Source organism: Phaenicophaeus curvirostris, chromosome 1, assembly GCF_032191515.1.
Source record: "Phaenicophaeus curvirostris isolate KB17595 chromosome 1, BPBGC_Pcur_1.0, whole genome shotgun sequence".
NCBI classification, from domain to species: domain Eukaryota; kingdom Metazoa; phylum Chordata; class Aves; order Cuculiformes; family Cuculidae; genus Phaenicophaeus; species Phaenicophaeus curvirostris.
Window position 1 is genome coordinate 124,118,614 of NC_091392.1, and position 24,746 is coordinate 124,143,359.

At 36.3% G+C, this 24,746-nt stretch overlaps 1 protein-coding gene across 3 annotated transcripts in view; it reads right to left on the reverse strand.

Moving 5' to 3' along the window:
• IL1RAPL1 (interleukin 1 receptor accessory protein like 1) overlaps positions 1-24,746 on the reverse strand; it is a 704,387-nt gene that overhangs the window by 309,110 nt on the left and 370,531 nt on the right. For all 3 annotated transcript variants that reach the window (XM_069873597.1, XM_069873613.1, XM_069873606.1), the window contains exon 3: positions 11,266-11,545. In XM_069873597.1, coding sequence (XP_069729698.1) covers positions 11,266-11,545 — 280 coding nt within the window. The remainder of the gene's footprint in view (positions 1-11,265; positions 11,546-24,746) is intronic.

Below are 24,746 nucleotides of genomic sequence, written 5' to 3' on the forward strand. Positions count from 1 at the left end.
TTCCGACTTCCAGTGCACTTCCAGCCTACTCACTGGTGGCATGGGGTGAGACGTAGAAAAGGCCTTTACTCTGCGTGAGCAAAGCCAAAACGTAACTCCATACTTTGTTCTATGAATAGAATTAACTGTATCCCAGATAAAACCAGTACATTCACTAAATAAAAGAATGCAGAATAATAGATAAAATAAAAACTGGAAATAGTGTCAATGGTGCACCCTGAGCAAGTTTGCGGACGACACTAAGCTGGGTGGAAGTGTCGATCTGCTGGAGGGTCGGGAGGCTCTGCAAAGGGATCTGAACAGGCTGGACCGCTGGGCAGAGTCCAACGGCATGAGGTTTAACAAGGCCAAATGCCGGGTCCTGCACTTGGGGCACAACAACCCTGTGCAGTGCTACAGACTGGGAGAAGTCTGTCTAGAAAGCTGCCTGGAGGAGAGGGACCTGGGGGTGTTGGTTGACAGCCGACTGAATATGAGCCAGCAGTGTGCCCAGGTGGCCAAGAAGGCCAATGGCATCTTGGCTTGGATCAGAAACGGCGTGACCAGCAGGTTCAGGGAGGTTATTCTCCCTCTGTACTCGGCACTGGTGAGACCGCTCCTCGAATACTGTGTTCAGTTCTGGGCCCCTCACCACAAGAAGGATGTTGAGGCTCTGGAGAGAGTCCAGAGGAGAGCAACAAAGCTGGTGAAAGGGCTGGAGAACAGGCCTTATGAGGAGCGGCTGAGAGAGCTGGGGTTGTTTAGCCTGGAGAAGAGGAGGCTGAGGGGTGACCTCATTGCTCTCTACAACTACCTGAAAGGACGTTGTAGAGAGGAGGGTGCTGGCCTCTTCTCCCAAGTGACAGGGGACAGGACAAGAGGGCTTCAAGCTCCGCCAGGGGAGGTTTAGGCTAGACGTTAGGAAAAAATTCTTTACAGAAAGGGTCATTGGGCACTGGAACAGGCTGCCCAGGGAGGTGGTTGAGTCACCATCCCTGGAGGCGTTTAAGGCACGGGTGGACGAGGTGCTGAGGGATATGGTTTAGTGTTTGGTAGGAACGGTTGGACTCGGTGATCCGGTGGGTCTCTTCCAACCTGGTTATTCTGTGATTCTGTGATTCTGTGATTCAATGGCAGCTGCTACGCACAGGTGAAAATCTGTTGTTTATTAAATTTTGCCTTTAAGCAAAGGATTTCTCTTGAAGTGCTAAAGAAATCTTCACACTCCATTTCTCTCCACCTGTTGATACCGATGGCACAATTTTCCTCCCTGGATCAATCCTCTGTCTTCTCCCCCAGGTCCTGTCTAAGGCTAAACTGCCTACAGAAGAAAAATCACTTGTAACTTCCCTAATATCTTATGACTGCCAACACTTCTTGCGGTTCTCCACAAGCCTTTATTGAAATATTGTCCCATCACTTATTTAGGACATGTTTTGGGTGCTGCAACACACAGAAAGCCAAGAGATACAGTGCTGATGTCCTGTATGTTGGACTTCCCTCACCCCACCACCTTCATGGAGTTGTTATAGGCATTTTATTTGGGCACTGAATGCATAATCTGGAGCCTGACTAGTACCATACAAAAATTACCAACCTGCCTGGCTTTGGCCTGAGGCTAAGTGTCACACATTAGGAAGAAAGATTGCCTGGGATCAAATACTGAACCAAGCTGGGGTTGTAATGTCAACAAAAAGGTAGACAGACATTTCAGGGGAAATAAAACCCGCAACAAAAATATGTCATGAAAATGTCATTGAAAAGGCATTAGTGCTTGTGCTCATTTGAACACTCTCTCTGTCACTTTAATAACCCAGAACTGAAGGTGATGAACTTTATTCTGTACGCTCTGTCCTTAGAAGCAAGCTTGATTTTGAAAACTTAAGAATATCACAAAAATGAAGCTGATTACCCTTGCTACTAAATCTATCCAATTCACCTTGTGCCTTAAAGTGGAAAGGCTTGTTTGAAAGGGGAAACAGAATCATAACTATCCATTATTTTTTCTTTTCACTACATATTATACTAACTGAAAAAAAGTATATAAAAAGCATTTTCTGTTCTTCAAGGATTTCATAAAGGAACTTAACACATCAAGCAAAACTAATCAGTTTAAATATCCTTTTTATACAACTTATAATAAAACCCTCAAATTAATAGTTAATACATCTATATAATGAAAACTTTGGGATCTTTTTCACTCTCAGAAAACACGTAAATGTATGATAATGAATCCAGTTAAAAAAAAGCTAAACCAAAAAAGCCACCTTATCTCCTTACATGTTGCCATGTATTTTAAATAGTTTATGTCAAGATTTAGCATGCAAGGCCAAAAAAATGAATGCCAAAATCGTGGACAAGTCATATTATAAAGATTTCTTGCTGTTTGGCACTCAGTCCCCATACGTAGGAAATCAGGCAGGGAAGAGAAGAGACCAGCATGGCTGAGTCGAGACCTGCTGGTCAAACTGAAGAGCAAGAGGGAACTGCATAGGCAGTGCAAGCAGGGACAGGGAACCTGGGAAGTGTACAGAGATGGTGCCCAGTTGTGTAGGGATGGGGTCAGGGAGGCCAAGGCACAGCTGGAGCTGAACTTGGCAAGGGAAGAGAAGACTAACAAGAAGAGCTTCTACAGGTATGTCAACCAGAAAAGGAAGGTTAAAGAAAGCCTAGCCCAACTGATGAATGAAAATGAATGAAAATCAACAGACAAGAAGGCTGAGGTACTCAATAAATTTTTGCTTCAGTATTCACTCACAATTGCTCTCCTCACCCCTCCTGGGTCAATGGGAAAACAAGATGATGACCAAGGGGATAAAGCCCCTCCCACTATACAGAAGGATCGAGTTTGTGACCACTTGAGGAACCTAAACATATATATGTCTATGGGACCTGATGAGATGCCACCCAGAGTCCTGAGGGAACTGGCTGATGTAGTGGCCAAACCACTCTCTATATTTGAAAGTCCATGACAGTCAGGAGAAGACCATGGTGACTGGAAGAAGGGTAACGCTGTGTACGTTTTTAAAAAGGGTAGAATAGCTCCCTGGCAACTACCGATCTGTCACAGTCACCTCTGTGCCTGGGAAGATCATGTAACAGATCCTCCTATAAGCTATGCTACAGCACATGGAGGATGGGGAGGTGATCAGTAGCAGCCAGCACAGCTTCACCAAGGGCAACTTGTGTATGACCAACCTAGTGACTTTCTGTAATGGGGTGACCACAGCAGTGGATACAGGAAAACAAACGGTTGTGATCTATATGGATTTCTATAATGCCTTTGACAGATCCCTGCACAACGTCCTTCTCTCTGAATTGGAGAGATATGGATTTGAAGGGTGGACTGTTCGGTGGATAAGAAATTGTTTGGATGGTCACATTCAGACAGTAGTGGTCACAGGCTCTATGTCCAGACGGAGATCCATGACAAGTGACAAGTGGTGTCCCTCAGGGGTCTGTACTGGGACCAGTGCTGTGTAATATCTTCATCAACAGTATATATAGTGAGATTGAGTGCACCCTCCACAAGTCTGCAGATGACACCAAGCTAATTGGTGCAGTTGTCACAGCAGGATGGGATGTCATCGAGAGGGACCTGGATGAACTGGAAAAGTGGGCTTGTGTGAACCTCATGAGGTTCAACAAGGCCAGATACAAGGTCCTACACCTCGGTTGGGGCCATCCATGCTTTCAGTACAGGTTTGGGGATGATAAGATTGAGAGCAGCCCTGTGGAGAAGGACTTGGGGGTGATGGTTCTTTAGAAGCTCAACATGAGCTGACAATGTGCGCTCACAGCCCAGAAGGTCAACCATATGCTGGGCTGCATCAAAAGACACCTGGCCAATAGGCAGGCGGAGGTGATTCTGACCCTTTACTCCACTCTTGTGAGACCTCACCTGGAGTTTTGTGTCCAGCTCTGGAATCCCCAACATAAGAAGGATATGAAACAGTTGGAACGGGTCCAGAGGAGGGCTATGAAGATGATCAGAAGCCTAGATCTCTGCTATGAGGACAAACTGAGGGAGCTGGGGTTGTTCAGCCTGGAGATGAGAAGGCTCTAAGGAGACCTTATAGCAAACTTCAAGTAACTGAAGGTAGCATACAAGAAAACTGGAGAGGGACTTTTTACAAGGGCATGTAGTGATAGGATGAAGGGTAATAGGTTTAAATCGGATGGCAGGAGATTTAGACTAGACATTAGGAAGAAATCCTTCATGATGAGGGTGGTAAGACACTGGAACAAGTTACCCAGGGAAGTTGTGGATGCTGCCTCCTTGGAATTGTTCAAAGACAGGTTGGATGGGGCCTTGGGCAGCCTGATCTAGCAGAAGGTGTCCCTGCCTATCTAAGGGAACTAGATAATCTTTAAGGTCCCTTTCAAACCATTCTATGATTCTATAATATTTATTATTATCATTATATCAAAGAAAAACCTGAAATAATGCCTTACAGGAGTTCTTTACAGCATAGCCTGAAAAAAAGTGGCCAGAACCTACAGTGAAATTGAAAAAAAGAGAAAGGCCAGAGTCTTTACAATGACATGGCCTGACTGGCATCTTAATTTTCCTGAAATATTTCTCCTCATAGGTAAGATATAAAAAGAAATCCAACTGAATTATTTTACTCTTTTTAATATTTATCTCCATGTCATCCTCTTAGTATACTTAATTTTCCATAGCACACACGAGAGAAGTGTGAGAGGAGAGGAGATGAGTGGGAGAGGAGTGGAAGAGGAGAGGCGTGGGAGAGGAGAAGAAGAGGAAGAGAAGCCTCCACCTTTCCAGTCTCCTTTTCTCTGGGGAACACACAACCTCTTCTTCATTTTTGGTCTTAGGTGGCTGTGGTAATATAATGAAAGACTGGCAAGGAGGATTAGAAACATACTGAAGGGACTTGCAGCTGCAGTGAAGAAAAACACATATATAATACTAATTTTTGTTCAGCCTTATGTGCTTGACAGGTAGAACCTCTGTGCTTAGATAACATAGGTCTGTGAAACCCAAGGCCATACAACATGCTTGAGATTCCAGCCCTGTCACAAAAAAGACAAAAGGCTGCTTTTCCCTAATAAATACAGGGAAATCAGCAGTTTAAACACACGAATTAGCTAGCAAGGACCCAGCTCTGCAGCACTCGTGTTCCTGCTTGCATTCCCTCTGCCAGGGTGCTGTTTTCAAGAGTTGCCCTTGATCAAGAGGTAACTGAAATAAATTTATTCTTTTCATTTTATCTGCAGCTTTGTGGTTGTTCCTGTGCTTTGGCTGTGTTCAGCTCACGCTGTCTTTCTCTGATTTGTGAAGGGAGAGGAAAGAGAAGCAAGGATCAGAACAAGGGCCAAGAAAGAACTTGTAAACACTGCTAGGACTGCTTTAGATTTGTTTTGTTTTGGGGAAAACAGTCCTTTTGCTGTGGAAATCAAGGGCTGATGGAACTGCTCCAAAGACATCCTGGAAACATAGCACTTTCTTCCCATCTTTACTCATTCCTACCATGATGGCACCAGAAAGTAGTCAGTAGGCAGGGTCTCTTCAGTCTATATATTGCATTTGTAACCTTTCTGAGTTACAGCACACGTGCTTTTCAGATTCAACCCTTTTTCAGAGAAAAACTCATGCAAGACTTAACAATAAAACATCTAATGTTTGATGCTTCTTGGAATCTGACAAAAGAATCTCAGCTGCTGCTATTCTTTCCCTTTTTATAAAATAAATTTGCAATATTTGTTTCTGCAGAAACTTTGGAAATGTTAATCTAATTACTAAGAAAGATTTGTTGAATTCATGGCTTTTAAGTCAGTTTGATGAATTGTGTGCCTCAACCACTATTTTAGATTTGCATTTCACAAGAATTTAGATTATGAATTAACTCAGTCACATTACATTCTTACATTACAGACTCTTCAAATAAGTTTAATATTTTGAAATTTCAATCATAGCACTGAGTGCGGAGAATGTCCCTTAATTTTCACATCAGCCAGTGCATTTCAATGTATGTGATATGAATACACAAATTAATTGAATTTAGTTTAGGATTTAGTTCAAGACATTGCAGTTCTTACATTCATATACCTGTGTGCCATGTCTAAATTATCATAGTTGTCAGTTTGGCTGATGGAGCCTAGCAAATGGTATAGTTGAAATGTCAAAAAACCCTTCATTTTGTTTATCTAAGGGTGGGTGCATAGTAGCATGTGGCTTGCCAAAATGTATTCCACATTCAGCCTATTACATATCCAGTACTATATATGTCATTTTCTTGCAAATTTCTTGGAGATGCTTCTAGTACCTCTAAAATATTCCTAGACATCTATCCCTGTATAATTGAATCAAACCTTAACTCTATTTAAATGTCAGCCAAATTTCTCTCTGGCCTGAGAACAATGGGCATTAAAGAAGGAAAAAAATCATATCCAGCTGTTTAGCATCTAGATGCGTAAACTGAATTTGATGGCTGCAGGCTGTTTATATACACAGAGGTAAGCATTTGCAGAATCGAATGAGAACTTGAAATAAGATGTTAAGAGAAAACTTAAATAATCATATAAATGGTCGGAGGCCTACATTATTACTAGCTATATAACGTGGTTGTTTTGAATTCTGTTAGACGAAACAATTAAAAAAAACTATAAACAAAATTTTGAGACAAAAAAATTTGAGGCCATTGTTTTTGAAAATATGTGCAAGATATTTTAGTTCTCTGTCTTTGTCTTCCATTTTCTCTAGTGTCTGGAAGAAAACTGTCTACCCATCACTTAAGCATCTGTTGTATGGAATGAACTTCATCTGTTTTTTCTCCTTCTCCCACATTTGTTAACAGGACAGCAGATAAGCCATTTCCTCTACACTGTTACATGGGGTTTGGTCCTCTTCTAAGACAGATGAAGTTAGCAGGAGAGTGTAACATGGACAACATTCTTCCTTCTGATTCTATGACTCTGTGATTATAAACTGTATGTACAAACAATACATACAGTTTGTTTGTATGTACAATGTATATTAATGCAACCTACTAGTACCTATTAATACTACACATTAGTATTTTTCCCTTGTAAGCCTTAATTTTCAGATATTTTCTCTTTTATAATTTATATTTTCATTCAGATTTAACATCTGCTGTTATCTGAACACTTAATCTTTTCTTAAGATAAGTATTGGCAAAAACTTTATAAACAAATAAAAGTATTCATAAGTGTATGATTGCTTAAAGGCCTTTCCTACAGTAGGACAGATTTTAAAAATAGTTGACATCATGTAATGGTAATTCCCATTTGAAAATGTGTTTTACTTTGTTCAAAATGATGAAGCAACAGTGCTTGCACAAGGTTTATGAAAAAATAATATTTTTTTTCTTTTTCCTCACCATTTCCTCCACTAAAGCAAAGATTTCCTTATACATTCTATATTCCGGGTTTCTGATTATGCATTAAACAATTGTGCACATACATACAACGACTACATACAACATGTATTTTTAGGAGCCAACAATGACATGTATAGAAATAGATATTCATCCTAAAATTAAGAAAACAAGACTCTGTAATATCTAAAAAAACCCTGGTAATTCAACAAGTTACTGCAGGACATGATCAGATCTTAAACAAACAAACAAACAAACAAGTTAAACAAAAAACTATGGAAATTTTTCTCTAAAATAATAAATTATGCATTTTCTCTAAACATAAAATATGTGCTTATTTTAAACTTCACATTTATTATCTCATGTTTATTTCACAAATTTAACTTGCATACCAATGCAAATATCTGGCTGAATGTTTTATAATAAACAATACTTCCCATTTTAGTACTTTAGCATGAATCCTAGTCCAGCCTTCCTCTTAGACCCCATAGACCTGAGCTAAGTACTTACTGTTATACTAGGTGTATAAATACACACATAATTTCTGGAAGTTTGAGTTTCATATACCCATTAACTTTTTGTGCAGCTTCTGTAGTTATATATACTTCCCATATGGGATAAACACAAGCGATCCTCTGATGTGACATTCATTGAGAGACAACGTATCTTCTGCTTCATTAAAATTGCAGCACACAGAAGTTGCAGCGGAATGGTACAGTGCTGTACCTGAAACTAACTACATTATTTTCTTCCCTGAAAGCAGAGTAGAAGCCCATACATTTTTTATGAATCAGTTCACAGTCCTTGTATTGACCATAGAAAGCTGAAAGTTGCTTCTAGCTGTCTATCCCCTCTTCTCCAGGTATAGCTGTGCAGCAGTGCCTTGATAATAAGCCTAAGTCTTGATCCCAACTCCTTTATGGCTGCCAGCTTCCCACAGGAAGAATAGCAGGGATAGGAAATTAAAGGTGAGCATATTGTGAAAAGTAGTGAATAAGGATGAAGGTAATTTCTTTGTTTTTGAAGGAAAAATAGCCAGACTTCACTTCTATCTTTATGTTAACTTCACTGAAATGTTAATGTTTCTGCTTAATGAAACCCCATATTTCTACTGTAATGTAGTCACTGTAGAACTTAGTTTGGTCCACTAATTACCCTTTTAATATTGCTCATTTAGTGCCATAAAGTCTGTTCCAGCATGTTGTTCTCCACACGTCCTGTGCAATAGATACATTTCTCATCGTTGCTTTTGGCACAGGTAGAAAAGGCACAGAAGTGTGAGGAAAGGAGCTTCTGAGCAAAGAAAATAATAAGTGCTGGACTGTTCCAGCCAGTCAAGACACTAGGCAGAGCCTAGTTCTGCCTATTCAAATTGCAGTTCTTTTGCCCTCATTACATCACAGGTATAGCTCTTCTCCTGCTCAAGTTATTGCAAAAATCACACCAAATATAAATTTGTTACTTGGTAATTTTAAGCCTCTTAACTGAGCTTCTCAATTGGGTCTTCAAATCTCAAATAGCTTATGATATCATTCTGAAGGCATTTAAAGTCCTTGTCATTAAAATAAACAAAACCTTCAAATCTGTTAAAAAAAAAATCCCTAAATCTCATCCGTGCAATCTTTGCTTTGCTCCTTGAAAGAAATTAAAACTCTTGTTTACTAATCCTTCTCCAGATACTTTGGTACATCCTACCAATAACCATGCAGAATGTGACAATAGGGCTGACTATTCTGATTGCAGTGATGAGGCTATAGAGCAGTAAAGAGCAGTAGACAGTTATCTAATGTGAGAGGCTTTTCTAGATATTTCTGTAGCAATAACTCTGGAAGTGAAGATAGAGTACATAATTTTGCCAGATGGCATCAGTTCAGCCTCTTTTTTCCTTTTGATCAGACTTTATAGTGTAAGAATCTGAAAGAATGAGGAAAATAAGAGAAACATTATATTGCTCAGCAATTAATTTTATTTATTTCAGGTTAAATATCAAATACGTGCTTCTCTCAGGAACATGAAATATTGTTTTAAGCTTGATTATAAAAAGTCATTCAAAACCATTTGAAAGTAAACTTTGACTATATGCACAAAACACACAAAATATATTCTTTTGATATTGAAATGAGGATTATGCCTTCTACCAATAACTATCTTGATCGTATATTTGAAAGGTTCAATCCAACAAACCTAAAACTGAAACATTGATATAACAAGCACAGAATTCTTAGTACCAATCCTTAACCAATATTTGCTTATTCTAGTGGGTGTCCTCAAAGTGAATGGCTTTGTATCTGTTCTTAAGAGTATTCAGGATCGCAAACTAATTACTACTGTATCTTTTAAAATCTGCCATCAATCTATAATGTGTAGACACCGACAATTGAAAATTAAACATGTAATAAGAAAGTAGCATGTAACTTTAAGTAGATTAGAACACACCCTAGCTACCTCCAGATTGTAAAGAAAATCATTTTGAAAAAGCATGAAAACATGTTGGCGTGATAATCACATTTTAAAGTATGACTGATTATCTAAATTCAGCATTTATCTATACTTGCTGGAAAGTGCAATATAGGATATTTAAGGTTTTCTTTAAACAGAGGGGATTAATTAAGGTATTTTAAATAACACTGGAATAATTGACAGAAGTGTTGCCATTTTCATGGCTACTGTTTCACTTTTATCTGTAAAAAATATTCATCTAGTATAATTAAATATTCCTCTAAGTTTTAAAGTACCAGAAGAAGAAACATGTTGCAAATGCTGCTGAAAAAATTAGGTGGTACAAAAGGTCTCATTGTTTATGTAAAGATCTTAAAGAACAAACGAGTCTTAAAACATTACCATCTAGTAAAAAAACTTCTTCACCACATACAACCCAGACAGCATTACACCACTAACGTCCCTCCAAGAAAATACAAAACCACTTCCAGGTGCTGGTAACAATTTTTACATTTTTCTTGCTACATCAGAATGTCTTCTTTATATAGTCCTTGCTTTGTCAGTCAGTTATCTTACTCTTTCTTTTTGACTCCTATTATATATGAGTAGTACCACTATTTTTTATAGATATGCAGTCAGAGAAGAACACTACCTCAACTGTTCAACTAACTGCAGTAATCAATTGTTTTAAACTTTTGAACAATTAACATCAATGCTCCTCTGTACTTTTTATGTATAAATTCTAATCTGCATAACTTCACATCTAGTGAAAATTCAGTATAAAGGCTGTGATACAATGTGGAAGTGCCTACATAAACTTTTTTACTGCGAAGGGCTGGAAACAATATCTCAGTGTAAGCCATTTTAAAGATGCAGAAAGATGCTGTATACCTGTTTCGGAAAGAAGGATGCAGAATGTAGTCCAAGTTATGCTGATGAAGTTTGATGCATCGGAATGTTAAATACCTTTAGAAAATATCTGGCACCCAGGCTCTATTATCAGCTTAAGCTAGATATGACTTTTGAGGATATATGTCTGTAAAAATGCTGAAATGTCACCCTCCATTTTCCATGATGCAACTACTTTCCATCGAATAAAGATTTTACAGAAAAATAGTTAAAGAAACCATTTTTTAAAAAATCCATTTAAAATGAAATCTGAATGTGAAAAAGAAACTTTTTACTGTAGGATAGTGATTGTAAGAGTTAAACAAGAAGCAGGAACACAAGACTTATGCATCCAGTCCCACCCATCTCATAAATTTTAGATTTTGCAATAAATGATCTAAATTTATAAGAAAAAAAAATTTAAAATATTCAAGAATGTCAACAGTATTTTCTACTTAAGCATGAAACAATTCTGGGAAGGAAATACCAGGAGTAGAGGAAAAAGGAAAGTGCTCAGAAAACATCTTTCTTGACACAAAGTCTCATTATTATGTTTCATATCTGGTTAATTAAAATGCAGTATATTTAAATACAGTACCTTATAACACATGCATAGAGCCCACTGTCTTGTACCACTGTTGGTCGGAACCAAATGGAGTCTTCTTCTTTGCTCATTCTAGTTCCATCAAAAGCTATAGGTTCCTCAAAATCTCCAGGTCCAGAGCTTTTGTACCACATCAGACTAAGTCCAGCACTTTGGGCTAGCGAGTAATTAGCTCTAATATATCCATAAAAGAGTGCACATTTTATACGAACAGGTTCTCCTACTAGAACTTGATATTTCTTGTAATCCACAGACCAGTCAGTGCATCCATCAGCTAAAAGAGAAGAGAAAATGACAAAAGATTATCAAAGGCTTCCGAGAGCACTATTCACACAGAAACCTTTAGTGGGGGAAACATTGCATTTGAGTAAAGGTCCACTGAGTGACTAGCAGCGCCCTTTTGATCCCTGAAAAATTAACTGCATTTTCATATTGTTAATGTCATGTACTTGTCTATGCAGAACAGTTATTATGAGATTTTGTGTTAAATGTATATAATTTCTGAGATAACTGAACACTTGGGGTTTTCTTCTTTTGTGAAACTCTATCATGACCAGTTAGAAAATGCTGGAGTGAAATTAGTGCAATACAAAGGCCATGTGGTATGCGAGGTGTCACAATCTGTGAATTGCATTAACCAAATACCTTTAGGATAACCATGTAAGTGAAAGAAGGTATTGGGCTCAGAAGACATTAGGACAAGGAGCTGTGGCCTGAACCAAAAAGTGTGAAAATTCAAGTTGGATTTGAAGGAGGAGAAGACAGTCTTAACAATAAGAGCAAGACAGTGCCAGGAAAATGACTGTCAGTATTTTTAATGGAATATTCAAGAATAAGCTCAGTAGATTTAACTAGGATTGCCTGCCTTTCTAGAAGCATATTACTAAGTAATTTAAATGATTAATGTGGGGTTTTTTTTCTTGTCCTCACTAGTAATAATTCTAGAAAAATCTTCATATTCTTCACCTGTTGAATAACATCAGCCAGGACCAATAGTGTTTCACAATAACCGTTCTTCAGAAGGCAATTCTGGAGTTATTTTGACTTTAAAATAAAACAAAATACAATAGCAAAAAAAACCCCCAACTCCTCTACTCCCATTATTTTTAGTTAAGAATACCAAATCATCAAAATGTATACAGATACAATGGCTTCCTTAAAAGAAGCTTATGTTGTTCTTTTTTAAAGTAATTTCAACAAGGGACATTCACCATTAAGTTCATTCACTTAAAAACTCAGTCTGTCTAGTTAATAAGGCCCCCACTCCAGTTCAGTAGAAAATGATCAGTACATCCAAAGATCAATTTATTTCATGTTAAATTTATATCTCTGATTCTCAAATATCTGGTCTTGGAATCTGCCACTTCTTTTTGTTAACTTGAAAAGAGCTTTGACAACTAGCTAGTTTAGAAAATCAGCTTTTGCATAGGTAAAGTCAAATACCTCTCACCCTAGAGCTGGGGGAATATTGACTTTAATAGACAATTCAAGCTACTGTATATGATGCAGCAGTACTAGCACATTAAAGAAAGACAATGTTTTCATCTCTTATTTTGGAAGAATATCATGCCCATTAGTGCTTTTTGATATTTACATTTGGATAGTACCACAGTACTTATTATACACAGCAAAATAAGAAAGACACAAACATTTCTATACATCAGAGAAAGATGGAGGAAAAAACCCAAAACTTTAGAATCAATTTGCATTATAAACAGAATTCACATAGAAAATATTTCATATATCTTTGGATTATGTCCTCCTGTGTTTAAATTTAAGACCAGGAAGGGACAATAATATATCCATGTTCCAATTTTCCAACCCAACAGTTCCTAAAAATTAGTAACCTTTACAAGACCCTAATAAGCCATAGGTATAATCTTGCAGAAATTGAAGTGAGCAGAGACAAGGCTATGCTATTAGCTTCCCCACAGGATGTAAGAAACTAACTTCCATTTAATTCAGAATTTTTTTACATCTCTGATAATTTAATTTTTTACCTTTCAGAAAGAGTTTTTCTCTCTGCTTCTAAATTCCCATTCCAAAAAATGAATTCATATGCACCTCTATGCAGTATGATATAAGTTACCAGGTAACAGCTTCTTCATCATTCCTTTTTATCAGACTGTAATCTTGACTTTCACTGCCTAACTAAGTTAGTACATTTTAGTTTATTATATTCATCTGCTAGTCATATTTTCTCTCACAGGATATTCAGTTCTAATGGTTCCCAGTTCTTCAAGCTTGGTGAATCCATGAGAATATATTGCAGAATAACATTAATTCTGTTTCAAGCCTTGGTATTTAATGAAAGATTAACTATGCTGAGTAGATATCCTCGACATTATTTCAGCATGCTATTCCTCATTAAAAAAATGCTAAGGATCACTTGCAGTCCCTTATTCAAGCATGTCTATGGGTATTCTATACTCACATGAGGAACCAGAGAGAACATTACCAAATCTTTGGAAATTAACATTACCAAAGTTTCATTCCTGACTTTTAAGAATGTCAACAATAGTTTGAATATGTAGGCATTGTATTTACATTAATGCTCTGTGAAATAATGGTTTCAAATATATATTTTGGATGACATTTCTGTGGAAAGAGAATACAAATCCTAAATTCTTAAATGCACAGAATTGTCTAAAGTTTCACATTAAGATTTCATATCAGAAAGTACAACCAACACTGCATTTTAATATAACTATCTACTGAACCATTTTGTCATTTGTTGGCACTAACCACATCAGTATGTCTCACCAAACAGCTTAAGAGAACAACTCAGGCAAATATGAATACTGGCACGCTCATAATATTATGAATTTGTAATTTATGTTTTAACTAGTGGTGTAGCCCAGTGCAAAGTCCCGCATCTGGGGAAGAACAACCCTGGGCCCCAAGATATGTTGCAGAACACCCATCTGATGGATACCAAGTTGAATATCAACCAGCAATATGCTCTTGCAGCAAAAAAGACCAATTGCATGCTAAGCTGCATTAATCAAAGTACTGCCAGCAGGTGGAGGGAGGTGATCCTTCCCCTCTACTCAGCACTGGTAGGGCTACACTTGAAGAATTATATCCAGTTCTGGGCAACTCCTTACAAGAGAGACATGGACAGACTGGAGGAAGTCCAACAAAGGGCCAGGAAAATTGTTAAAAGAATGGAGCATCTTTCCTATGTCTGAGCATAGGCTGAGAGCTGGGACTATTCAGCTTGGAGAAGTAAAGGCTCAGGGGGGATCATACCAATGTACATGAATATCTAAGGAAGGGTGCTAAGAAGAAGAAGTAAGGCTATTTTCAGTGGTGCTCAGAGACAGGACAAGAGGCAATGCACACAAACTGAAACACAGGAGGTTCTGTCTGAACATCAGGGAATGCTTTTCATTGTATGGCTGATCAAGTCCTGGCACAGGTTGCTCAGGGATGTTGCCAAGTCTCTACCCTTGGAGATAATCAAAAGCCAGAGAGAAATGTTCCTGGTCAAGCAGCTCTAGGTGGCCCTGCTTAAGCAGCAGTTTGGACCAGATGACCTCTAGAGGTCCCTTCCAATGTCAATAATTCTATAATTCTGTGATTTATTAGAGCTACATTCAGTAACAATTTTAAGAAAACATCTATCCTTTTCTCAGTGTGGTCCTTCAATTAAGTCAACAATGTTTCTCTTCCTGCTTATGGAAATATTATACCAGTTAAGCTCCACCAACACCGACATTCAAGTCACTTAGGACTCCATTAACCTTATTACAGCTAGAAGCTTTAATACCTTGAAAATCTTTCAGGAAATACCTCACACTACTGCTTAGCCAATGCGCCTTCATCTATGAGAAGGTGCTAATGCAATTTTGACAGATATAACAGATCATCATCATTCTCATCATCAGACACAGACGTCCTTCTGTGATATTTTGTGATAACAGTGATATTTCAGAAGATAAAAGTCTATCTATGCTTGAAATGCTCCTATTCCACTATAACTGAACTGTGTAAACAAAGGCTTAAAACCTAATAATGGAAAGAAAAATAGATTGTCATGACCTTAAAAATGTGCTTACTGTGAAATGATAATTGCATGCATGTTCTGTAACTGACATTTCCCGTATCCGGTCTTCATGTAGTGTATAGAGTACACGTGCATTTTCCAGTCTAGGAAAACTTGGATGTATTAGAAACCTGATTTCCAAATCCCTTGAAACATGTAAAGTTACATTTTCAAAGAGTCAAAGACTAGTTATAGTCATAACAACTTTTACATTCATAGAAATCTTTAGATTTTTTCTGTTGACATAGGCACCTCAAAAATGTTACATATTTGCTTGTTAAAAACTTGTATTACTGCCTTCATATGTAGGCACAGAAAAGAGGATAGGCTTCATGTTCATCTGGAGTTGTTAATATTAAAAAGATTGAGGGATTTGTATTTCATTTTGTACTCAAACTGTGGTCCTTTTCTATTTTGACTGGATTTTCTTCCTTTTCTTTGTGTATAAGTAGGACATTGGCTAAAGAAAATATATAGTGCTGCCCTTCCTAGGGCCCCCATTTAAGCTGATACAAAACAGTTGTGGGGAAAAAATACTCTCAAGATCTATCAAATGTTTTTATTTCTTTAGTCACATCATCAAGATTCAATCGTATGTTATGTTATGTTATGTTATGTTATGTTATGTTATGTTATGTTATGTTATGTTATGTTATGTTATGTTATGTTATGTTATGTTATGTTATTTTACTTATTGGAAAATATTTTTATAATTCAACAGCTTTGAAAATTCAGAACTGCCTTCGAATGGATGTTTGTAATCCCATATCTGTATTTTAATATACTGCTCACTATGGCTACACATAATAGCACAATAAAGTTTTCAGGATGAATATCATTCATTCAGTTATTTCCTTGAGTGATTTCAGAGTATGAAATAAACCACACTGCATCCTTGCCCTAATAATGATATTGTTCGGCTGAATCAACAAGCTTCTTGCAGGCTGTACCTGCTGATAGGACCCAGCACACAAAATATTTAATATTACTGAGAAGGCCTTCCACTTCATTTTACAGGGTCATAAGTATCATTTTCAAGGGAAAATTCAAGGCTGAGAAGGAGAGAAAAATAAAGCTAATAGCTCATGAGTCCACTGCTTCAGCCTGGCTTCATTCAAAATCTTCAACTGAATTTATAGTTTTCAGAGTCTGTAGAGGTCTTGAAGTTTCCAATACATTGGTAGAAATCTGGATTCTGGACATCTAAATAATTTAGGTCTGGCAGTTTAAAACAGTACTCCTAAAACATGTATAATTAACAGTAAATTCTCCTAAATTTACTGCATTAATTACTATTTAATAAAGTAACAGATACATTTTTTTCCTACTTATCTGTTTTTATGGTTCTGTTCTTAACGTAATTTCTTACAGAGGTTTGTGCAATATCACCGTGCCTTGTATTTCTTTGTCATACACTTCAGGGGTTTTGAACACATTAGCCTTTTGCAATCAATCTGACAAAGAAGTCATCTAATAAATTTTGAAAAATGGGTATATAAAAGAGAAAGCATCAGGCTGTGTTCCTAGAGTGGGGAACTTGCAAGGGCACTATTGGATGCAGAAGTAAGTTGGCAGGACATGGGGAGAGTGACAGGTAGAAAAAGTGAACAAAGAATATTGTAGCAGCGCAGCTATGATTTTTTGGATAGGGTGGAGACATAATAATAATTATAATAATATATTATAATATGGGTGTATATATATAATAATAAAAGGGTGTATAATATATAATATATAACAATAATTATGTATTATATATAATTATATAATATATATTATTATATTATAATAATATATGGGTGTATATATATAATAATATAAGATGGAGACATAATAATAATAATATAAGGCATAATTCATCATGAAAACAGTCTTCCCTTAACTTACTGTTCATGAAACAACTTTTCAAAAGTGATTAATAAGATTAAGTTTTACTTATTTAAAACAATTTTCACTATAATATTTCACTTTCAAAATCACAGAATTAAAATCATCAATCTGTTCAGGATTATCTCTTGCTATCTTTGTTGTTTATTTTTTCTTTTTGCTTAGACTTGATAGCATTTAAAAAAAAGAAAAACAAAATGAAGATTTTATATTTTATAGCACACTCATTACAGTGTCTGGGACTATTAGCTCTGTGAAACATAACACAGCATTTCAGTGTGTATTCTCATTATGAAGTAATGCAAAGATTGCCTACTTTTGGTCTGTGTATCTTTTAATTTGCTATACAACTGAACTCTGACAGGAATAAAGAAGCAGAGATTAGAAATGCAACATTCTAGGCGAAGAGAAAAAGAACACGGTCAGTTCTGTTCTCAGACCACTTAGTTTTTTTTCTTTCAAAGAAGTACCACATAAAATTGTAAACATGAAAAAAATATAGATTTATCATTAGTACTAATATTTTCAAATGACTACTTCAAGTATATTTTATACATGATTAAATTTCCCTTTGCAATAAGACTGCTATTACAGGTATGTTGCACTTCTGTCTGAGATAGCAGTTGTAAATTTTGAAATTCTTTTTTCCATTATCTTGAAAACTGTTACAAAATCTATGTAGTAGGCTAAAAACTTACATATTTTGTTCTCAGTCTAGAGGTGTGTAATGGCCAGTATGGAGGAGTGCCAGTAAGGGAAAAATAAGATGTTGAAGGAAATCTGAGGGAGATAGAAAAATTATTTTGGATATCATTGTCTACTAAAGAAGTTAGCTCCTAAGAATTACAGTTGTCTCAGCCTCATCTGAGAGAAGTGTGAAAAGTGACAGATATACGAGTTGAGAAACCTTGGCAAATGCACTTGCCTACAGGAAGAGGAGTAATGGAAAAACAAAGTTATGAGATGCCATAAATTAATTAAAAGTGCTTCATTTCTTGGCTTCACAATACATGAAATAACATGAAATAAAGTACATATGGCTACGTACTGGACTACTTAAAAGCACAATAAGAATTAAAAAATGTCTTTATTTCTAACTGGTGGGAAGTTTTTAGGTCACTTCCTCTTTTACCTAAAAGTAAAGAGTGTTTAATTATCATTATTATGTGGTAGAAGAAGTTACAAAATGAAAGAAATAAAGAAATTAAGAAATAAATTGCATAAACATACTATGAAAGATGGAGAACCAAAGGAAGAGCAAATGCATGCTGAGCTTCCTAACTTCCTATCGTAAACCAAGAATTCTTCCCTGATGCCCATTTGGACCCACTTGTTTCTTTCAAAATATTTTTCATTACAGATAGTCCTGCTAGACTCAACCTGTAGATGCAGATTTTTTTTTACAGATTGTGTTTGCATTTATACTTACAATTAAATAGAAGTTCAAATACAGTATTGCATTTAGAAGTCCAAAGCAGTTCTAGGCAGATTTTTTCTTTTCCTTTACTCGATATTATAAAACTATTAATTGATTCCAAACTTGTCAAGGATCTTTTAAATAATCTTCAGTGCACATCCCTGCTTCAATTTCTTTACCTAAGTGTGCATCTGCATGCCAAAAAACTGACCTGTGATAGTAATCACAGTGTTCTTGGACAAGGATATAATACCAATATTTATATCTATAAGTTAATATAAACATGTAGTGCCATCAGAAATCCATTAAGTACAGTAATCGTCACTGGTTTTGAGACATTCCAGAAATATTTTAAAGATTTGAGGAAAGAATAATGTGATTTCCCCATAGATGTTCTTGGGCATGTGAGTGGAGCAGAGGTGGACTCAAAGGGTGAGCCTGGGAAGAGGAAGGAAGGCTTGGGGGCATAGGGGTCTAGAAGGGTTGCTGCTTTATGGCCTGGTTAGGGCTGTCATGGCACCAACATGTGGCCTGGCAATGAGCACTGCGGCATTGGGAGATAAGAAGGTTTTTCCACAAGACAGGTCAGACCTGAAGCTGCATTGCCTTACCATCAGACAGCAGTAAGTTGTGAATAAAGATGTGAAAAAAACTCCACAAATTACACCCTCCATGTAGCTGTCTCTTCAGTAGGCAACACATTTACTTTAAATCATAGTTAAACTTCTTTAACAGGGATAAATCTACACTATGTTCTGCAATTACATTTCTTAAATTTAAAAATACACACTGCTAACAGATATTACTAAATTTTTGGTGTACTACTTTGTGTACATGTATACAATCATTCAATGTTCAGAAAGCCACATGCCTCACTTCTCTTTTGCATTTCCTTTTAATCCCAGGAGCCCTTAACAATTTTCTGTTGCAATGGCTCAATAGAAAAATAAATTCTTGATACTGCTCTGAAGGTTACTACCAGCACACAATATAGCACCCAGTACCTTAACAATTAGAAAGTACATACAAGCCAAAATAAGGAATTTAGCCATTGTCAGTATGGAATTTGTCAAGTAAAATAAATCAAAAGTGGAATAAAACTGATGGGGGGTCGGAGGGAAGAAAAGACTATGCTTGTTCCACAAAACGACAAGAACATCTTCCACATATGTGCAACACTGTGATAATTTATCATCAGACTTCTAAAGAAAGAACACATTTGCTTAAAAAATAGAAATTAATTTTTAACTGAAGTTTTTATGATATATGCACTTTTCCTGCAGATGCTACCAAGTAGAAAACATGGCAGTTTAAAGCCAACAGGAATCTCATGAAAGACTTAGCAAGGAACCACAATATCAACTGAACTTTAAAGAGAAAACATTAATTACAGTAAATCTGCACTCCATGGACTACAAAAAGTCATTATAAATCTTTTCGTACACTTTTATTCCATTTTAGAAGAACCCATATTATTATAGGATCTGGCATTTTACTCCCTCTTTTTTGTCCAAGTTAAGTCTAGAAGCTAAAGCTGATGAAAGATATTAAATTTTATAAATCTTTGCTCCCTGGTTTGACATTTCCTTCATTCCCATATGCCACTTGTTTGCCACACATGAGACAGCTTACCGAAGAGAAAGAGGTCACCAGAGTAATATAGTAGTTCAGTACTTTAATCTCATTAGGCAAAGGAAATGAAAATCATTACTATTTGAGTTTGAGAAGAAAACTTTGCTGCTTTCAAAAAAGCTTACCTTAAAGCTTAGCACAAATGTTTGGGTTGAAGTAAATTTAAAGAAATAGATTTAATTGAGTTAGGAATCCAAATCCCTCAAGACTAAGATAAAAAGCTTTCTGGGGTACCTTTATGGATGTGGCTAGCTGCATTGAATTTCAAAGGTAAAATCAAAATATCAGAGCATTTCCCTTTCCCTCCTCATGCTAAATCCCATAATAGATCCAAAACAAAATTAAGAGTTCTTAGAAAAAGGAAAAAACCCCATATTCTTATATTCAAATGTGTTTTTATATTCTGACTCAATGAATTGAGCAGAAATATTTTTTAATGAATTATTGAGACTATTTTCAATCAGAAAAATCTGTAAACCTCAATTGAAAGAGAATTTTTTGATACATTATAATTTTTTTTTTCATTTGGGTTTAATGAAGAGACACAGCATATTTAATTGGTTGTGATTTACTTTTACCTATGGTGCTACTGGGACTCATGATCATTTCAGATGGCTCAGATCTGCCTTAGCAGTCATGTTTCATACAATCATAGAATCACCAGGTTGGAAAAGACACACTGGATCACTGAGTCCAACCATTCCTATCAATCACTAAACCATGTCCCTCAGCACCTCGTCCACCCGTCCCTTAAACACCTCCACGGAAGGAGACTCAACCACCTCCCTGGGTAGCCTGTTCCAGTTTCTTAGTAGTCATCTCATACAAAATCCTTAACAACATAATAACTCTTGATAAATGATGAAAAACAAATTACACAATGAAATACAGAAATACATAGCATGAAAATTGCACAGGAGAAACGATTTGGACTTTGGGCATCCAAGTCACAACTTCTAAAGTAAACAAAGAATGCAATTTTCTGCTCATTTACTTCAATAATTATTTCAGTTTACGTCAAAATGAAGCTCCAGTGACTGGTTCAAACCAACCTCAAAAGATGTGCTTCTACTGCTCTTCACTCTCTACCTATGTAATGCAGCAGACAATCACTGAAAACTCAAATCTCATAAGGTTGACTGAACATAAAAGAAATCTATATTAAAGTAAAAAAAAAAATCAAAACAAAGCAAAAACCTAAAAAACTTACACTTTATATACAGTTATAAGTTTGCATTCCAGACAGTCAAAGAGCATACCGAGTGCTTGCTCATACTGAATGCTTATCGACATTTCTCAAGGCAGGAAGTGAATAGTTCAGCCCAGTGGTGTTCTCCCACTTCAGACTTTTTCCTGGGTGTTTGACCTATTGAACGTTTGAAAAATATTTGTGTGGTACTCGTTACATTCCTGTATTTGTTGCTAATCATGAAGTGGCCAAGGAGAAGGTTTTTCTTTCCTGGTGTAACAATTTGACTGTCAGAAGGGACACCACTTGCTAGGAAAAAAGTGGTAACTAACCATAGACAGAAAGCACCTAGGGCACAAAGCACAGATATCCCTAGAGAGAGTAAAGTTCTACAGATATTAATTCATGTGCCAAAATCAAAATAAAATTCATAGATAAAGTTGGCAGTAAGACATACATTTCAGATTAAGGCAGGGGCGTCTTTTTGTTATTACTGGTTTTTTTTGCTTATGCTATGCAGCAATTGTTAACTTCAACAGGCAACAGCAACAAGATTCCTGTGTTTTAATTGGTTTTAATTGTCTTTAATTGTTATAAATCTTAAATTTTCCTTAAAAATACTTTCCAGAGTAAAAAAATACAATTATAACTTTCAGAATGCAGTCACTTTTCTTTGAATAAATTGAATCTCATGGTTCATTCTCTGCCATGGATTAGACAGATTTCTTAGCTGACCTGTAACTTTTCTATAAGATGTGACTCCATTACCTTTGTCATTAGATGAATCCATATAGGATATATCATCCAAAGAAGCCTGGCACACAAGACCAACAGGACCAGGGACTGCAGCACTATATAGGATGGTAGCAACAACTGCCACTCCCTCATCCAATTTATTTTTTCTTTAATAGAAGAACTAATTTTCCTATAAAATGCAAAATGTTCTAAAATAAACAAAACTAAAATAAACTATGCTTTCAGTTAAACCAAGCATTTACATGCCTGGATGAAGATGAAGATGTTTCTTTAATCCAGAGTAGGCACTAGGTATGAATGCACTGGATAAATATTATAAGAAATTTCTTACTCTCTGTGCTTCTAGTTAATTGTATAGCATGTGTTCATACTTGATTTACATCAAAACTGATCTGCTTTTACTAAGTGAATAATTTTTCTGAATATGTTCAAAAATCCAATAGTGTAAGAAAATTAAATAGAAATCTCTATGTTATAAATTAAAGAAACTGGTTTACAAGCTCATATTACACCTTTCCAGTCACTGATGGAATGAACATTTCTATAAAGGAATTCAAAGAAATTAGAAATGGTGGTAAGATTGCCTTATAACCCTAATATTCCACTGAGAGTAACTTTTATTGAGTGATGCTTCACTCTGTTTGATCTTCGTGCAGGCTTTTTGCTACCTCAAATGCACCAAGGTAAAGAATCGCTAGTGTATTTTTCAAGGTAAGGTCACAGAGCTGAAATAGATTTTGATCTGCAATTATTTAAAATTTCTTCAGGGATTGTTCAATTTAGTAACTAATTCACCTTCTATCTAACCTCACTGTCCTCCTCTGTACATATATGCACTCTTAAATACACAATTTAATTATTAATGATGAATTTTACTGCATGGTGTAAAGAATACCAATGAGACTGAAATCTGAGCGCAAACTGGAGCAGTGCAATTTGGGGGTCACTGGTGTCATAGCCTGCTGCTAATAGTGTAGGAAGACAACATGTGGAACGTACAAACATAGGCTCAGATTTATGCTAGAAAAAACAAGATGTGATTGAAGTAGACAAATAGACATAGATTCCATCCTCTGTGGAGCCAAAGAAGAATTTGTGTGTATATGTCAAGACAGAAGAAAAAAGGACTAGGGATATTTTCTGTAAGAAAATGAAAACTACCACCCTTTTTGTCTCTTCCAAACTAAAAGAAATAAAACTAAGGAAATAAAGTAGGAAAAAAAAAGTATATTAAAAGTATTAGAGACAACCAAGACTGGATAACCTTGAAAGGCAGAGAAGACATAGGAAAAAACAACATACTTTATTAAGTTTCTAAAGTTTGTTTATAAACACCGGTACTTATGCTTCTTCTTGTTGTTTTGTTTTGTTTTGCTTTGTTTCTCCTCAATATCCAAGTCATTTTCATATAAATTCAACAAACACAAAGTTCCTGGAAGAGTTCGTATTATATCCCCGTATCTCGTTTTCTGGGGTATGTAATACGTATCTATTTTGAAAATATTCCAACACTAAGTTTATGCATGAATCTGTTTGACTGATTTATGATATGCAAGCTTAAGTTCTCTTATTTTCTTTCTCAAGAGAACTGCAATTTCTGGTAGAAAGATATAAGAAGGTATAGAAGAGTCTAAAATTGCAACATACATTTCTGAATTTCTAGCAATTCAAATATGGGGAGGAAATATCACCTGAATACTAGATACTTTTTGATAATCAAGATATGCATTTTGCTTGGACTTCCTGCAATATCTGTGCGTTCAGATGAAAATAACTGGATCATTCCAGTTGCTTCAATGGGTGTTTAAATACCAGGTTAAATGCCTGAAATAGGGATAGAGCAAGAGAGCTATAGTCTAATAGGACTCTCTAAAAAGCCAGGAAAAAAACAAAAATAACATTGAAAATATACACATATACATGTTTTTGTTTGAGTTTTTGTTTCATTTTTTTTATCTCCCTCTCCCTCCTTGTATAAATATTTATATGTATTCTGGGTGAAAAAAAACCCAGTACATATAGGTTTATAAGGCAGAGTGAGGCAGGCTGACTTTAGCCTGGTCTGAGTTGGTTGGACATGAAACAGCCCAATATTAACATAGTAGACTGTACAAGCTATTAAGTTCCGTACTTTGGGTTGGGAGCAACTCTATGCTAACGCGACTTCACAGCTTCCAGTCTGGAGAGCTGCAAAGATCCCAGCTGTCAGTGAGGTTTCTCCAAGTAATGTATAATTTCTCCTTCCCTTTTGAAGACCAGCTCAGCCTCTGAAAGCAGTCAGAGAAGTTATATTAACCCCTCATTCATTTTTCATATACTTCCTCCAGGCTTTTGTGACTAGTGCCATTCATTGTTCCATTTTATAGTAATAAATTAGTGCCACTCCAGTAGCTCAGGATGGCTGTTCACATGGCATTTTTCAGTACATTAGCCAAACAGTAGGACAAGTCATATGTGTCTCCCATTTGACACTTGACTCTCATTTTACAGTTGGGTATGTAAACAGACTAAGAAATATTTCCCCTCAATACAGTCTTAATATTATG